The sequence below is a fragment of the Mustela putorius genome, unplaced genomic scaffold, assembly GCF_011764305.1.
Source record: "Mustela putorius furo isolate JIRA1106 unplaced genomic scaffold, ASM1176430v1.1 tig00003972_pilon_pilon_pilon, whole genome shotgun sequence".
NCBI classification, from domain to species: Eukaryota; Metazoa; Chordata; class Mammalia; order Carnivora; family Mustelidae; genus Mustela; species Mustela putorius.
In genome coordinates, this window is record NW_025422115.1 from 652,551 (window position 1) to 671,477 (window position 18,927).

The window sequence follows — 18,927 nt, forward strand, 5'->3', positions numbered from 1 at the left end:
CATGCTCTTCAGTGCAAAATCAAACATTAAACATCACTTACTCCGCCACAAAGAGTGAAGAATTGAAGCTCACACTAGAGCATCAGTTTTGAGAAATGTTAAAAAAAATTCTGGGTGAGTTACAGCAGAATGAGGCAGATGATTATTTTAATCAGGTAGTTTCAGGCTGTACCTGACAGTGAATGTATCCAGAGTGAACACATCTCTCCACTAAGATTCCTTTAGCCAGCCAGGGTCAGGCTAAGGATTTACAGAAAAATTATTCATCTCTAAGTACACTTAGCCCTTTGGACTAAGGTGAAGTGCAGAACAAGTCCAGTATTTGCTCCAGTACCCCCTTGGGGAATATCACATTTAATTTGTGGTCAAATATTTTTTTTTCCTGTGGTTTCTAAATTCTGTGATCTGATATATTAAGCTCAATGTGAGAAAGAGCTTAAAAGATCTTACTTGAGGTTGGCTACAGCCGACGTCTGAGTTGGCCCCGTTTTCCCTTGCAGAAACAGTTTGGTGCTTGGATTAACAGTTGACTCAGTTCTTCTGATAATCCGTGCCCAGCATTCTTGCTCCGTTTTATTAACAAATTCAGTCTGTGGGTCAGTGAAACAAAAGCAAAAAATAATAATAATAATAATAATAAAATTAAAAAAAAATGCTGCCAGGGTATCAAACCCATAAGCAGTTCACAGTCACCGGGAGAATACAGAAACCCTTGTGTAGTTTTCAGACCAGGCTGTTAACTTTTTTGGTGTGGCCATCCTGGGGCTTCTTTGTCTTTCTCTCGCTCAAGTGTCTGGACTCAGTAAACTCAGATTTAAAACCAGGCAGCAATGGCTCAGGGACAGGTTTCTCACGCAATGCATCAGACCAATGCAATGAACACCTCAGCCTCCTAAATTATGGACTTCTTACGCCAGCACTGAATGGATGTGCTAATAAAATTGTTACTTACTTGCATTCGATTAACCAATGAGGAGTATGTTTTGTGAGAGAACTACTGTAACTGTCTATTGAGATATGTTTAATATGTCTATAATATCTCTGTAATTTATGGTTCCTTGTGGGGTAATTCTGGTGGGGTCACTCTTGCTAACGGGCTCGATAAATACTTGAAGTGAGCTAAACGGGGAGCGATGGTTTGCCAATTCCCGAAACCTCAACGTTTCGTTCCAAAACGGAAAGTTTAACTTTGTGAGGGAGGGGCACACCGACCCCATCTCCTGCCCGGTAGACATGAAATGAATGTATGTAGCTTCTGTCGTGATGAATGGCATTTTAAGAAAATAAATATTATAACTGCATGTTTTCTAGACACTGTGTAAGAGTGCAAATCCGCAGTGGCGGGAACAGTTTGACTTTCACTACTTCTCTGACAGGATGGGCATTTTGGACATTGAAGTGTGGGGAAAAGACAGCAGAAAGCACGAGGAGCGTCTGGGCACGTGAGTCGGCTCTGCTTTCTAACTCGGGGGAGACGTGTGTAGGGCTTGTGTCCGCATGGGGCTGCTCAGAGAGAAAGTTGTGATCTGTTTGGCCTTAGAGTAAAACCTGACATCCCCACCCCAGCAGCCATAAGGAAGCTGGACCCTAACCTGGGGGAAAATCTTGTTTTGTTTTAACTGGTCAGTGTCATTTCATATCAATTAAAACAGAAGAAAATAGTATGTGTCAGGAATTCTCTAAAAAAAAGTTATTGCGCCTTCTCAGGCTCTTTGGGAATTGTTTATGCCTGGGTCCACTTGCACACAATTTTCTTTTTCCCCAATAAATACTGTAAATATATTTTCTCTTCCTTATGATTTTTTACAAAGTAACATTTTCTTTTCCCTCACTAACTTTATTGTGAGGATGCAGATAACCTACAAAATATGTGTTAATTGTTTATATTATCAATAAGGCTTTTGATCAACAGGGGGCTGTTTAGCAGTTGACTTTGGGGGGAGTGAAAAGTTACTGGCAGGTTTTGGACTGTGTCCTGGGCTTCGGCACCTGTGACTCCTGCATTGTTTAGTAATCAGCTGTGTAAATTTCCAGTGTACCCTACAATTTTGATTTTGCTACTTAGTAAAATACCATATAATTTAACAAGAAGTGAAGCTAGTTGTCTCAAAACGATGGGGGAAATTTTCAGTGTCCTTGGTGAGTTTTGGGGCAAACCATAATGAAATCTGTTGAGGCGAGATCTACTTTCTTTCCTCTGCACCTTCCCCGCTTAACTGAGGAGCTCACCTATGCATAACGAGCAGTATCTTGAATGTTATAGCATCCTTTTCATAGCAGTACGATACAGTGAGATTGCGCCCACACCATGGCTGGCCCTTGGGAAGTACCATGGAAATGCAGGTGGAAAGATCATCTCTGATCTTTCAAGGAGCCCTGCAGATTAGCAGCATTATTCCTGTTCTGTGGAAGAGGGAGTAAGAGTGCAAGAGGCTTACAAATGACTTGGCCATGCATGGACTTCAGAGCAGTGAGTGCCAAGGCTAGGATTCTGTGTTTTCTAAGACCAATTTCTTTCCATCACGTCACTGCCTTTTTTCATCCTGTGTACATATGATTTGTACCCAAATCTTAAATCTAGGATATAAGCATTCAAAGGGCTCTCAACAGATGTTTGTCATCTTTTCTAAACCAAGGTTTCTGGAACCTTGCGTTCAGAGAGATGCCTGGGGCTCACCCCTTATAGAATGGGGGGGAGGTAGGTCCTGCTAAAACCTCTATCCTAAGGCCAGAGAATCTCAACTTTTACCTCTCTTCTAAATTGGGATTCTAATTGAGGACAGTCTTATTGCCTAAAGCTAAAGATGGAAAATGACTCCTCCAACAGAACCCCATCCATTCACTGATGAGGGAATGCAGAGGCCTGAGCAGTGAATGTTTTTCCATCAGCAGGGAACTTACTGGCAGAAATGGGGGTGAGACCCAGCTAACCCACCAGTCCCTCGTGCACTGCTTTTTCTGAGCATAAATACTGAGCACAGCATCTGGCACACAGACTGTCAGCTCTTCTTGTCATCTTCACCCATCATCCCTTGCCAGCAGCTCTCCTGAGATAGCTGGGTTGAGAGTTTGGTACCCATGGAACATTCCTGCCATGTTTCTCAGTGGAGGCCCATGTTCCATGGGACTGTCTGGCGTGTTGCAGGATGTCTAGTAAATCTGGCTCTTACCCAGCTGATACCTGTTCCTTTCCCCAGTTAGTGTGTGGAAAACATACACACGACACATCCGCATTCCATCACACATATCCATACACCCCCTTGGGAACAGCACGTTACCAGTCAAGACCTTGGCTCTTAAGCCTCCATGGGGCATAGCCCTGGTTGTATCGCTTTGTGTAGCCTTCTCGTCCCCAGTGCTGTGCTTATCCTGCAGCTGGCCGTCATTGCTTCATCATCAACAACCCTTTTGGGCCAGGTTGGTGCTTTGGGATAGCAGACGGGGCCATGTGACACCCTCCAGATCCCGCAGGAGGTTGTCCCCTCGTCCCCTTGCAGATATGCCTGGCAAATGACTTTAGGTCTCATCTCTCCTTCCTGTGCCTACACAGGGTAACTGAGATACTTCAGACATTTCCCGAGACCTCTGACACCTGTCACCGCTGTGACATACCAGCGCCCTGCCAACACCCATTTCAGGGGGATCAGAAACCTTACGCCAGCCCACGCAGCCAAGGATGAGTTGTGTAAAGGCGCGAATGCAGAGAACTCTGTGTCCCAAAGCGTTATCTGAGGGGTGGGGATTTGGGCTTCCAGTGATGAATGGCCAATGTGTTATTTTAGGAGGTACAGAGAATGTGCCCTTCTCGTTTCACACATCACTGTGCTGTCCCGTTTCCTTCATAGGAAATGCTTTTCCAGATGAGCATTCAGTGTTTTCACAGCCACAGAAAATAATTTAAGATGCCCCTTTTGTCCCCTGTGTTGTCATGGGAGTTGTTCATTTATTTTAGTTATTTCCTGTTTGTAACTTAGACATGTACCTGTCTTAGGGGTCATGATGTCCTTCCTCTTCATGGATTTTAAAGGATCTTTTTGGTATCCTCTTCCTTTTTCCTCTCCTGAGGTACAAAAGATAAAAAAAGCATCTCTTGGGAGCTGGCTAAACCCAGCATTACCTTCAGTGGGATGAGACCTACCTTAACATACAGAATCGTAAAGATGGTGTAGCATCACCATACGCTATCACAGACCTGTTACCTACGGTCCCTTCCCACTCTTCTCACTTGTTTTCTTCTCATTCATTGTCTTTGTTTTAATTTTAAGGCTTGGTTATTTTCTCTCCCCGTGGTTAGGAAATACCTTCTTGCACAAGGAAACTCTTTGACAGTGTGAAGGAGTCATAACTGTCTCTTAAGACACATTGCATATTTTGTTTTTGGAGAACACCTTGAAGCTAGTCATTTAAAGCCCTCCATGGCCTCTCTGAGGAAATTCTCATCAGTGAAGCTTCCCTTTGCAGGCAGCTTGATGTGAGCAAAAGGAGCACCAGCTTGGAGTTGCAGATTCAGAGTTTGTTAGCTATGTGACCCCAGGCAGTGAATTTGCTTGTGAGGTTGGGCTTTCTTTCCGGGCAGTGGGATCCGGTCAGCAACAGTGTCTCTGCAGTACCTTGGTCTCTTTTCAGCACTTAAATGTTATTACTATTATATTATTATTACTATTATTATTATTATTATTATACTATTATTATTATTACTATTATTATTACTATTTTAGTATTATTATCTTTACTATTATTGTAGTATATATCTAATTATATATAGTATATATATAATTAGATATTATTATTACTATTAATTTTGAGATTTTTCTGTATGATAACTAGAGAGCCCCACAACAACTGCAACTAAAATTATGCAATTCAAGAAAAAGAAATATGGCTAGTAAAATTCAGTATATATATATATATGTATGTGTGTGTGTGTGTGTGTGTGTATAGTATCTATTTTTTTTCCAAAACAGTATAGACATTTAAAAAAATTTTTTGCAGAAGTTGGCAGTGAGTATCTTCAAGGACATGCTGCAAAGGACATTTTTTGACTGAAGGATTGAGCAGCAGCATTAACACTAGTGGGGGGCTCGCTTGGTGATGGTTCAGACATGGGCCTCCCTAATGGCCAGCCTTCTCCGGGCTCTCCTGAGTCACATGGAGCTTTCTGAAACCTTGTCATGGTTCCCCTTCAGTCTTCCACTGAGCCCACAAGGTATTCCCTAGGACGTCAGCGTGGGTCCCCAGATCCAGTGTCCCCTGGGACCATAGTGCCTACGAACTCTAATTTATTCATGAGCAAAACCAAATCAAAACAAAAAAATTACTAAAAAAAACACCACAACTTTTTAAAATATTTAATTTAAAATGTTTTAATTAAAACATTAAAAAATTAAAGTCCATCTGTGGTTCAGAGAGTAAAACTTTTAAACAAAGGGGCAAGAGTGTAAATACAGATTATCCCATTGTAAACCTGGGCCACTTCAAAACAGTTATATTGTTTTCTTAAAGCCTATTTTGCATTTCAAGGTGATTTTAGAGATTAACTTGTTACAGAATATTCTAGGCTTTAGTTGTGAAAAGTCAAGAACGAGAAAGTTCGAGTCCGTTTTAACTGGACTGCCTCAGAGTCAACCTTCAGTCCCACATGGTGCCTTGGAAAATGGCTCTGACGTCCTCCAAGTTTCTTAGCGACTCTGATGTGGTGGAGAAGTGGGGCTGGGAGATTTCTCTGGACAAATTACACCACATGCCGTCGATCTGTTTTTACAGCCTGGCTTGACACGTTCACCGTTTTCTTCCTGTTCACCCCCTTCCTTCGCCTCTGAGATTTACAGCTTTTCAAACTACAGTACTCTTTTCTGCCCCTTGCATTTAAGTTAAAAGCTGGCCAGTCTGTAATATAAAACAGGGAATTATGGTAATGAATAAGAGGTTAAAAGCTATCATGGCAAGGGAAACTTGAGCAGGTTTACCCGGGTGACTGATACGGCAAAATTACGTGTTGAATTAAAACATTAAAATGCAGCAGGATTGGGGCGCCTGGGTGGCTCAGTGGGTTAAGCCGCTACCTTCGGCTCAGGTCATGATCTCAGGGTCCTGGGATCGAGCCCCGCATCGGGCTCTCTGCTCAGCAGGGAGCCTGCTTCCTCCTCTCTCTCTGCCTGCCTCTCTGCCTACTTGTGATCTCTCTCTGTCAAATAAATAAATAAAATCTTTAAAAAAAAAAAAAAAAAAAACCACTATAAAATGCAGCAGGATTAATGGAGAAAGACAAGAACAGGAGGTCAGAAACAATGCTAAATCAGCACATTCACTGCCTGTAGGCTAGGGGAAAAATAGTAAGTCCTTGTCTTCTTCAGGTAAAGAGAACTGTGGACTTTTCAATCTGGAAGGCATATATATATAATATATATATATATATAATATATATGTTTATTTATTTATTTCCATGCCTTTCCTATGTAGGGGAAGAATTAGAGAGTACACAGTATTTAGTTGGTTAACAAAAAACATTTGCCTCTGTCATTTGGAGTTCTTGACTTTGAACTTCATTATGTCACTGCCCTTTACTCACTTGTTTGTTCACTCTGTTCAAGAAATAGAGAACACGTCCTGTACAGGATAGCCTGTAACAGTCGCTGGGATTCCGTGGAAAATGGTAGTGGATGGACGCTGTCCTCAGACACTAAGAAGTTTGGGGCTGCTACGTGGAGGCAGGCAGCAGCTTGGGGGCGAAGGCGGGAGAGAGCAGCTTCCTGGAAGCTCAGAGGTCTAATCTGAAGCCTGTAGAGATGGATGGGTTAGCCTGCAAGGATATTGGAGGAAGAACTTTCGGAAAGATGGAACACCACGGGCAAAGTTCAAGACAGGAGCGAGAAGGCATTCTGAGAAGCTGGCAAGGAATGAGAAGGGCGGGCGGTGTTGTGAGATGAGACCCAAGAGCACAGCAGGAGTGAGGTCACAAAGCCATCCAATTTCATCTCCTGCAAAGAAACAATGCTGGCTCCTCTCTAGACCCCAATACAGGGGGGGCCTGTTATTTTGTTTCCATGGTATAAAGGATGTTACAGTAGTGGGGCTCTTGTAGACCGAATATATTAAGATCAGATTTTGGAAAGAGAATTTCCTGGTGATCTAAGAGCCAGCATGTAGCACCTTCTGAATGACTGTCCAAACATAGCCACTTCTGTTGTGTGTGAAGTCACACATGAAGCCACAGGAACAGACCGAATTTGGTAAGGCTCATTAATCACATGTGTGTGAACATTGTGTGTTTTCCACATGGTTCCCCAAAGAAAGAAGAGCAGGTTTATAAGTTTTATTGCTTTAACGGTTTTTATTCAGTCCATCATTGGATACGTTGGCCAGAGTTTCTAGAATTATGGTGAGTTAAAAGTTATGCTTTAGGGGCGCCTGGCTGGCTCAGTTGGAAGAGCATATGGCTCTTGATCTTGATGTCATGAGTTCACAACCCATGTGGGGTGTAGGGATTTCTTAAATAAAAAGGAATTTAAAAAGTTAGGCTTTCAAAATTATGTTTTAGGTCAGTTTCCCTGATGCCTTTGTCAATGTGTTTGTGTTGTCAGCAACCAACCTTTTAAATTTTTAAAATACTAGCATGGATGTAATTTACGATGACCAAATTATGAAGATGTCTAAGATCAGGGGTTAGACAACTAGGGCCCATGGCCCAAGTCCAGTTGGCTGCCTATTTTTGAATAAAGTTTTATTGGATAGCAGCCTTGTTCATTTGTTTACATGTCCTATTTCATGCTACAAGGGGACTTGAGTAGTTGCAACAGAGACCGCATGGCCCATCAACTTTAAGTATTTGCTTTATGGCCCTTCGTAGAAAAAATAATTTAAGTGCCTATTATTTATTTATTAATTGATGTGATAATTGAAAAATTAATTATGAGAGCCATTTAGACCATATACCCGAAAACTGAGTTTATTTTTCAGTGAAAATTTGCATATACAGTAGTAAGCTCAGCTTTCATAAATGCTTCTAAAAGGTTGCCATTTGTGTAGAGTTTGGGATGAAATTTAGAGGATGCAACAGATTCTGTAGTGGTTCAGTAGCACCAAGAGAGAATTAGGAGACCAACTAACTCATTTGGTATTTTCTCAGGGTGGAATCTGACACCCTTTAGAAAATGGTAGAAACAACCTAAATTCTCTTTTCCAAATTTCTGTCTAAAAATGTCTTCGATGGATGAATTTCAGATTATCTCTTTTGTCTGAAAGATTTTAGACTTTAGAGTACTTATCTTTACTTGAACCTCAAAAAAAATAAATAGAAGATGTTTTGTTCACGCAATACTTAACCTTTCTTCAGGAGGTTTGGTGGGTATTATGGTGCTGACATCAGAAATTCGGAAAGACCCATCTTTTGTATTTTTAATTTTTTTTTATTTTCTTAAGTTTTTATTTTAATTCCAGTGAGTTGATATACAGTGCTATAGTCGTGTTAGGTGTACAATATGGTCCTTCAACCCTTTCATAGGTCATCCTGTGTTCGTCACAGGTACCTTCCCTCATCCCCATCTCCTGTTTCTCCCCTCCCCCATTCACTTCCTCTCTGGTAACCAGCAGTGTGTTCTCTACAGTTAAGATCTGTTTCTTGATTTATCTCTCTTTTTTTCCTTTGGTTGGTTGTTTTGTTTCTTAAATCCCACATATGAGTGAAGTCATATAATATTTGTCTTTCACTGACTGACTTCTGTCACTTAGCCTTATACTGTGTAGCCACATCCTTGTCATGCAAGTGACAAGATTGCATTTCTTTCTGGCTGAGTAATATTCCGTTGCATGTTTACACCACATCATCTTTTTCTGTTCATCAGTCGATGGATGCTTGGGCTGCTTCCCTATCTTGGCTATTGTAAACAATGCTGCTATAAGCACAGGGGTGCGTGTATCCCTTCAGAATTCGCGTTCTTGTATTCTTTGGGTAAATACTCGGTGATGCAATTGCTAGATCATAAGGGAGTTCAATTTTTAACTTTCTGAGGAAACGCTACACTGTTTTCCACAGTGGCTGCACCAGTTTGCATGAGACAAATCCTCTTAAATTTTTTCCTTTCTGCTCTTGCTGATAATGCAGTACCTCTTCCTCGCTTAGAGTTAATATAAATAATTCTTCCAGCCTCTGGCTAACCTCCAGAGCTTCTGGTTCTCCTTGAGACATGAGGATGAGCTGGAACAATGTGGACTGAGGCTGAACTAGAGTAACATGGGAGGCCTAGAGGAAATTCTTGTAGGGAATTAATTTCTTCTTTCTTCCAGCTTTCTTCCTTTCTTCAAGAATGTGGATGTAAATGCAGATGCCAGATGGGTAGAACAGAGGCAGAGGGTAGTTCAATTGTAGAAAGTTTATAGAAAGGCATCCCTAGTTGGGGCACCTGGCTGGCTTAGTCAGTAGAGCCTGTGACCATTAATCTCACAGTTGTAAATTCAAGTCCTACATTCCATATTGATCCTACAAAAAAACCAAACCAAATCAAAACAAAACAAAACAAAAGACAACATCTTTAGAGGGCAGCTAGTTGTTCACCCTAGGCAGGGGGTAGCTGTAAATCAGTCCTTAATTCTTAAGATACCAATTCGCATAATGGAGCAGGTACCCTAGGAGACTGGGTCATAACCCATGTGCAAAAGGATCACTGTTTAATTATGATTGACATGATGGCAGTCTATCTACCAGTTTAATTTGTTCTTTCAAGTCACTATGGAAGTAAAAATATTTGACTGAATCCACTCTTCAGTTAACTGATCATGTAGAACCCAGTAAGCTTGTGCAGAAATCCCCAGTCTGTTGTTTGTGGGGATTGTTTTATCTCAAACAGGCAGGGCTCTTTTCCTGTCCATCCACATAGACTTTAGAAATGGGAGCGATGCAAAAGTTTCACAGGGGAGGGACATGACAAACAAGTTTGTGGAAATGTGTAATTTCTAAGACCAAACCCAGTGGTTACTTTGCATTTTGTCTGGTCTGTGATTCAACTTTTGTTGGAAATAGGAAGCTGCTCTCTTCCTAGGAGTTCTGCCTTCACACAGGCACTGTGTGCATAGTTATGCTAAAAATGCTAATACTGCTCACAGCCTTTTTGGATGACTTTTTAGAATTAACGCAAGGTTCATTTTGATTCATCCAAGAAAAACTTACTGTAGGCATCCTTTTTAATTCCCAAACATTATTTGTCTCTTGCCTCCAAGTCACTTCTGGCTCTTCAAAAAAAAAAAAACAAGGGAAACCACCACTACAACAGAGACGTGGTCGTCGAAGGATGAAAATAAATTGCCTCCTCCTAATGACATTGACATGATTGTGCCATAAATAGGTTATTGCTAATTTGGACTAATGAGTGTGACCACCAGAAAAAAAATTCTTACAAAGTTACATCATTTATCTTTCTGTGAAGAGCTTTGTTCAATCAAAGTGTATGTAACAATGTAAAATAATGCTTAGCAAAGTGTTCCAAAGCAGATGTGCTACTGTTCTATTAAGAATTTATGGGTATTTAGTTTTGTAGAAATGGCTTAAAGCACATGACATTTCTTTCTTTATAAGCAAAATTAATTCCTCACTTACATACGTGCTTATGAAATAAAAATATTTAGTAACCCCTATTTTCATGGTAGCAAACTTTAAAAGGGTCTTTATTGCTATACACACACACACAAATGTTTTGATTCAAGACACAGAGGATTATTTAAAGAGTTTTGTTTTGTTTTGTTTTGTTTTTTGTTGGATGTGTCTCTGGTAGAAATTCTTGATGAATTTATTACATGGAAAAGCTCTAATTGCTACCTCTTCTAACTGGAATCACTTTTGGTAATAAAATCAATACCCACACGTATTTAATTTTATAGGTACATATCAGTATTAAAATACATTTTTTTTATTCTGTAGTAAAAAGTGGTATAGAATTTTAGTATTACAGATTTTTTTTCTTTAATTGCGAAGGGATTGCAAGGTTTTTGAATGTGTGAAACTGGAACTCATTAGGTATCACGTGACTCAAAATGGCCATTGCTTTCTATGTTAGGTAAGATTACCTATTTTTAATGATCTGCAAACATACAGAATCCACTGAAGATTTAGGGTAAGAATCCATCCTTTTCCCACATCGGGAGAGAAGGTGCTTCCTTTCTAAAGTCTTGATTATTCATCTCTTTCAATAACTATGGGGGGAAAATAGGAGTTCCACATGGGCACATGCACACACGCGTCTTACAGCTGGGAACCCCACCACTGCCCACCTCCCTCCCCCGACTCGACCCTACCTTTTCCACCCACCTGTGCGTACACTAAGCAGGTGTGGTCCAGGCAAACCCAGAGTTTTCAGTGTTGAAACAAATAAATGGCTTAGCACCTCAGCCCTCCTTTTTGGTGTTTGTTTCCATATATAAATGTGTTTGAGGTTTTCGGCATCCCCAGAACATTGGCTGTTGCGAGACGGAAAACACGCCGTTTACAGCAGATGGGTGAAGCCTTTCCCTGGCCGTGTTGCTGGAATGGGATCTGTCACGTGCACTTCACGCTCCATTTGTCCACATCAGTGCACCTGGGGAAGCCCTGTGGAACCGAGCCTATTAGGAAAACACCTTAACACGTTGCTTTAAATAAAAAACGCACCACCAGTTGGCATTAATCCGGAAGAAAATAGTTTCTCCCAGGAACCCTTTGACGCTTGAATTTCTCTTGTCTTTTCTCTCCCTTTTGAACTGTGACCCTTTATTCTCTTTGCTGGCGAAAGACACGATACAGAGAAGCCCTACAGAGCCCTAATCCATAAAGCTTGAACTTGGAGCTTGTTCCTCCCTATTTCTTGAGCTCACCGCCTTTCTGAGGACCTCATGGGGCAAAGATCTGACTTTTCTCTTTGCACTTACCATCCCCTCGTGCTGCCTTTGGTCTCTTGACCTCTTAGTCTCCTTAATCTTAGAGTGTGTTAGGCCGGGAGGGAGAATTAAGAGCTGGACAGTGGGGGAAGACCCCGCCACCTTCACTGTGCAAGAAACCCATGCTGAGACAGAGTGAGGTTTGGGGGATAAGGGGATATAACTTGGGTTCTTTGGAGGTCCAGAAAGGCCATGAGTTAATCCCTTTTCTTTCTGATTCCTCCAACTTTTCCAGGTGCAAAGTGGATATCTCGGCCCTCCCTCTCAAGCAAGCTAACTGCTTGGAGCTGCCGCTGGAGAGCTGCCTGGGGGCTCTCCTGATGTTGATCACACTTACTCCCTGTGCCGGAGTCTCGGTCTCAGATCTGTGCGTTTGCCCCTTGGCAGACCCCGGCGAGAGAAAGCAGATTGCCCAGCGATACGTGAGTGTTTGGCCTTGTTATGCCGCTCCCTGCCACCTCCATTTTTGAGTTGAAACAAAGTCTGCAAGTTAAAGAAAACTGCCTGAAAAGAGATCCTTGGCCCGAGTTTCACAGCCTGTCTCCTAAAACAAGACATCAGATCCAAAGGTTAATGCATTAGCGAGAAGGTGGAAGTAGATTGGAGCTGGCGATTTTCAAAGCCCCGAACGGTATTCTGAATTGTTAGCTTTTAGAAACTCTTGGGAGAAAATGGAAATGCACGAGGAGGCAATACATATCCCCATGTCTGCATATAGAAATTTTAATACAAGTTCACCAAAGTTCTTCTTTTTTTTTTTTTTTTAATTAGCTGTAATATTTGCAGTGTCAGAGCTACCTTTCCAGAACCTCTCAGGATCAAGTGAAAATGTGCCTCTGTCTTGTAGAGCAAAGCAAAGCTCTGGACAGGCCTGCAGAGCTGTTCTGTACGACCGGATAATAAAGGCAGCTCCTGATTTTTGCCTAAGTAGTGGCAATACGGTTAAAAGTCCACTCAGCATTTTTAAATCAAATGGCTTCGTGATCTTCATTTATTTTTTTGTACTCTGGCCTTCTGGGTGCCTTTATTTGCATTCTGTTTTTATCCCGCCTTCTTTGTAAATCAATACATTTATTTTATCGCCACACATGAAAGACACATTTTAGAAAGCGGCCCGAAAATGAAGCAAAGATGAATCCCTATTTAATGGGAATATTATTCTCAGCATAAACTTTAGTGCCTCCCAAATCCTTCACCGTGAGACGTATTGATTAATTGAATAATTCTTTATCTGCGGGAGTACAAAAACCTAGCCACATGTCTTATTGTCAACACAGACTCTGTGTGCCGTGGTTGGCAGGTTCTAAAGGAGTTTCTACAAAATCCACTATTAATATCTTCTCCGATGACTGCAGTAAAGCAAATAAAAATTTGATGATAAACCTTAAAACTTCTCCCCCAAACTTTCCCAGGGACAAATTGCAAAATTTACCGAATTCACGAGGGGTAACCTGTACTTCTAAGGTGATTTTAGAAAAGTTCATAATGACTGCTTTGAATCATGCCTTGGGATGTGAGGAGTACTCAGGGAAAACAGGTTTGAAGAGGCCAATCAAAATATGAAGTGTTTTGTTTTGTTTTTTTCAGCTAGAGAGCTGGCCAGCATGTTAGAGGAAAAGAATGCCCCGTCATAAAACACAAGTTTTAGACCTCTTGTTTTTCAGCTTGTAAGAATAGATCATCTTGAAGGCATTTCCACATTTAAACTATTCAAGTATTTTATTTCAGATGTTTTCAGATGAGTGTAAGTTCTTTTTGTTTTCGTTTTCATTTTGTTTTGCTTTGTTTGTTAGGTTGAAAATACATAGCAGAAACAACTTTCAAAGCTGCCTAGTAATGGTGCATATGAAGTTAGTTAAACCTGAACTATTAGTAAGTTATTATTATTGTATCCTGAAATGCCTAAAGAACAAGGATTTTACTGTCTTCCCATAAATCCCCAAGGCCTGCTTATCACAGGTTCTTAGTTATCCGATGTTAGCGGAAATAAGATATCCAAAAGTTTGAAAGCAGAATCTTTTCAGCAGATGTGTCCTAGAGGCATGCGAAATAGTTTATCTGCTTGTCTCTTTCATGCACCATTTCTGAAGGATTCAATGTATATACACAGCGAACTATTGTTCTGCATGCTTAAGAATTATCAGTAGATACATTCAATCATTGGCTCATGCAAACTGAAAAAAAAATGTGGATACAGGATGATACTAGATGCTCAGTCTCTAATTTAATGAGCCAGCTAAAACGTGGACCAGAAATGCCCTGTATTTCCATCCTTACTCTTTACAGTGGTAATAAGTATCTGCGAAGGGTCCAAGTTAAGCGCTCTAGTCTCCATAAAGTTGGTACCAATGAAGCCAAAATAGTGTTGCCTCTTTGAGTGATTTAAAAGCTTCATGCAAGAGAAAAAAAGGGGAGAAGAAAATGAATGGAGCTCCACATACATTTTACCCATGGGGTAGCTGTGCTGTCACCAGGGGGCAGTGTTAAAGGTAGATCCTGTGTGCTTTGTAGTTGTTTGATGCTGTCCTCAATTCTCAGTCACTTTTCACATCTGCTTGTTGTGAATGCCTAACTGTCCCATTGGCTGATACAGTGTACTCTGGAACTTTTCTAAGCTTTGCATGAGAAAGATGATGATAAAGCCTGATGTACTTCCTGTAGGACTTTACGGCATTAAATAGTATATTAGAAAGCTCTTTTCATGTCTGATCTACTTTTCTTCCCTCCTCAGTGCTTCCAGAATTCTCTGAAAGATATGAAGGATGTCGGCATTTTACAAGTGAAGGTTTTAAAGGCAGTAGATCTCCTAGCAGCAGATTTCTCAGGTACAGACATCTTTAATCAGTTTTCTGTTTTTACTTATTTCCTGTTTGGAAATGATCTGATGGCAAAGCGAAATGTTTTAATAAGTGGAAGCGTATACAAGCAATCACACTCTTTCAAATAGAGGAATAGAAGGAAAAGTAAAAAGATGCAGTCAAGCCGTTTTTTCACTTAATTAACGTTTTTCACAAAATTATTTTTTCAAGTAATTTTATGATGATCAGATCATGTACTGGTCCAGCTGGCTTTTAAATACATTTGCGGATGGTTCGTGCCGGGACTTCTTTCTTTGTTAAATTAATTTAATGAGAAATTTTTAATGATAGTGCTTCAGAAGACAGGTGGGACCTCCTGCCTTGGACCTCCTTGGTGGGGCTCTGTGCTGAGCGATTTTCATTCTTCAGCATGTGAGAGGATGTGGTGGTTCATAAATTTAAGCATGAAAGCCCATTTCGCTGGCAGTGGTCTGAAATAATAACCAAATTCTTGGCCATGAAAACCACTTTGCTGTTGACATGGTCTTACACAAAGTTACTCTTGGTGGTTCACTAACTTGGGCTTTGAAGACAGAGGCAAGAGCAAGCATGCTTTGTGCTGAGTTGTACTTGACCATGAGGAGAGTAATTCAGGCATTCCAATGTCTGATTGGAGGGTGACTGTCCTCTTATTGCCAGATTAACCCATTGTACTAACAATGGAGACGCATATGTGACAGATGCTGTTTACCAAGAAAATGCATACATAGAATAATAAACAGATTTTATGCATGGACAAGGTATTGTAGGACTTACTTCATCTCTATTTTTTTTTTTTAAATTGGCTCCTCAATATATTAGTGATTTCTATCGGTTCATTTTTTGAGGGAAGGTGAAGAGACCCTTTAAAAAATGTAAGTTTAATTGCCCATCATTTTTTTTCATTATTTTTTGTAATAGAAATTGCTTACAATTGAAATTCTCTTTTCCAAAGTTTGATCTTCCTCATCCTCAAGCTGGAAAGTTCTGAAGCTACGATCCTAGGGCGTAACTTTCTGTGTTAAAAAGAGTAGATCATACTCCAAAAATAGAGATGGGGATGTCTGGGTGACTCAGTGGGTTAAAGCCTCTACCTTCGGCTCAGGTCATGATCCCAGGGTCCTGGGATCGAGCCCCACATCAGGGCTCTCTGCTCAGCGGGGAGCCTGCTTCCTCCTCTCTGTCTGCCTCTCTGCCTACTTGTGATCTCTGCCTATCAAATAAATAAATAAAATCTTAAAAGATATCACTACTATATAAATAACGAGAAATAGGATGATATTGATCTTAAGGAAATACTGAGGGAGAAGATCCAAAAATGGCATTTTAGGCCAGTATGAATAAATAAATTTGGGTGTTGAAGATGAGAGAGATGATTACTTCTAACATTCATTAATCTAGTTGCAGATGTTGATAGTCTCATATTGACTTAGAAATTTTCCTTTCTTTTAAAGCTTACTTATAGTTTATGAAAATACTTAATTTACTCCTTTCTCATGTGCCTTTGGCCTTCAGAATTTTGTTATCTGCACATTTAGAGTTATCTTCAAGTTGTCCAGAGCCCATTATTTTTACTTCCATCTGAATGTTTTGATACAATACTTCTTGGATCTATGATTGTTGATGTCTCAGGAAATGTTGTTTCAAACACAAGAACTCATTCATGCCTTCAAGCAATTTTTCAAAAATTCTCTCTGTAGTTGTATGTTTGCGGATCTCTAGGAACTAATTGCAATGCATTGGAAGTTTCTTTTTAAGTCTTGTTGACAACTACATCCGTCTGTGGAAACACGTTTTTAAAACCTTTGTTTTACCCATCCAGACAGGTGCCCTCTCCACAGCCCCCCAAACTGGTGTTTATGGAGGAGTTTCAGGCCAATGTTTCTTTCCAAGCAGTATTTTGGCTCTTCGAGTGAATAAGAGAGCAATCTGGGAAAAAAAAGGGGGGGGGGATATTTGGAAAAGACCAGAAAACAAGGCAAACCCCTTCTTTTTAGAAGAATAATTTTGGGGGGAAATGTTGCCATTTTGTCATTTTCTTTATATTCAAGATTCTAGGAGATAGTTTTGGAGTGGATGAAGGTGAGTACCAAGAGAATCCCAGCAGCAAAAAGCAGTGGTTACAAATCCAGTCATGCTGTATGGTTTGACGGAATGCCCTCGTCTCTGTATTATTCATTAGAAAATCATCACTCTTCTTGTCATTAGCTAAACATGTCTTTAGACCATATTGATCTTTATTTTTAGAACCAGAGTTCACTGCCTGTGTTCTTTATAGGTTGGCAGGGTCCTGGGTGGAACTTTGTGTCTATTCTCAACCAGATTATTGGTTTAGGGTAACAGAGTGGACCAAATGCAGAGAGTAGTTAAGTACCTTTTCCATGTGAAAAAAAGAAATGGATTCAGATCGCACGGAAGTAGCAATAGGCATGTAACTAATACCTCCAAGAGGTTTGCTATTGTATCATACGGTGGGGACTCACCCATTACTTCTGCTTTTATGGTTCACTGTTAGAATCACCTGATGTGCTTTAAAACATGCTGGCTTCTCCAGAATCAGAAGAGGTAGGTGTACCTGTCATCGTCAGTACCAGGAGCATTAAAAAAGAAGTAACTACTTGTACCCCATCCCCAGCTTTTTCCGGCCGGCTGTCCTTTGTAAAGGAGAGTTCCACTGCAGTTGCTCAGGGAACGAAGTACTCATCTCTGCAAATAAACAAGAAGTCCGCTTACTCTGAATAACCAGGGGGAGTTCTCCGAGAGTGATCATCATGTTAGACAGAGCACAGAAGGGAACTTTCTACCCTCACTGCTTTTGTTTTACATTTTTTTGGATAATTCTTTGTTTTTTAAAAAAAAAATACCAGGGGCGCCTGGGTGGCTCAGTGGGTTAGGCCTCTGCCTTCGGCTCAGGTCATGATCCCAGGGTCCTGGGATCGAGCCCCGCATCAGGCTCTCTGCTCAGCGGGGAGCCTGCTTCCTCCTCTCTCTCTCTGCCTCTCTGCCGACTTGTGATCTCTGTCTATGTCAGATAAAGAAATAAAAATCTTAAAAAAAAAAAATACCAAATAACCATAATAACTGATGCTTTAAGTGTGTTTCACTGAAGATGCCAGGGAACCTGATAAAGCCAAGGTTCAGTGGGAGATCTTGCTGTAGGATTCTGGGCGGAGGTTACTGTTATAGTTTGCGAAGTCCAGGGAATTCTTGTCCTTGGGGGAGTTGGGGGAGAATGAATGCACTTGGTAATCCTCCTGTCCATGGTTTGCCCATTTTAAAGTGATCCCTGTCTTAGCAGGGTATAATTTGAAAAAGAAAATATCAGTCGTTCATCGCTGCTGTGCTCAAAGTAGGACATTCCTTATTACTGGTTACTGGTGTTGCAATTATATAGTCGTGAAAAGAAATTAACTTTGGAGAAAGTGAATCCCCATTACTTTACCAACATTTAGAACACACACACATCCACCACAAACATGGACTAAGGTGAATTTCTTTCCCATTAAAAACGGAAAATGTGTTTCTATATAAAGAAAAAAATAGTGTCTTTCCACATGTGTTAAAAGATATTAATAACCGAAATCTATGTATATTCCCAATATTAAGATACTTACAAAAGATAAAGGCTTCAGTTCTCTAATATATAAAAATGTATTTATTATTTTTTAATTCATTCCTTCATAAATATGCTCTTGTGTGATTGAACTGATTCAACACTAATACATTTGAATTTATGTATAGCTCGGGATTTTTAAGCCTCACATTCGTTTGTATGTAAGTGAAAAGACTTTTTAAAGAATCTGAAGTAATCTATCTTCTCTTGCAGTCCATCCCTCTAAAATTGGCCAAAGACATTTTAATGTACTCTACAGCTAATATTAGATGCGGATAGCCATAAGCAGTCACTCTAATAGAAGAGCCTGTCAGATATTTTTATTAAAGAGTTTGTCTCACAAACACCTTGTGCCCAGCATAACCTAAAATTTTTAAGTAATAGGTTGTCCATTCTGATGCTATTACTTTTGTAGTAAAACAGACTACAGCCTTGATTCGGGAAACAGATGATAAATTTTACTCTGAGATTCAAGGTGAGCCTATCTCTTTGTGATGCTTAATGGGACCCATATCCTCCACTCAGCTGTTTGGAGAGGAAAGTAACACACCTTCTAACAATTAAAGGAGAGAGAGG

General features: G+C 40.5%; 1 protein-coding gene across 10 annotated transcripts in view; it reads left to right on the plus strand.

Moving 5' to 3' along the window:
- The window catches only part of MCTP2 (multiple C2 and transmembrane domain containing 2), a 237,680-nt gene that overhangs the window by 109,142 nt on the left and 109,611 nt on the right, over positions 1-18,927 (plus strand). For 9 of the 10 annotated variants that reach the window (XR_006603939.1, XM_045070813.1, XM_045070814.1 and 6 more), the window contains 3 exons: positions 1,312-1,442; positions 12,137-12,323; positions 14,633-14,726. Coding sequence is in view for 9 of the 10 variants with exons in the window: in XM_045070813.1 (XP_044926748.1) it covers positions 1,312-1,442; positions 12,137-12,323; positions 14,633-14,726 (412 nt within the window). In the remaining variant the exon portion in view is untranslated. The remainder of the gene's footprint in view (positions 1-1,311; positions 1,443-12,136; positions 12,324-14,632; positions 14,727-18,927) is intronic. The other variant, XM_045070821.1, reaches the window with a different exon arrangement.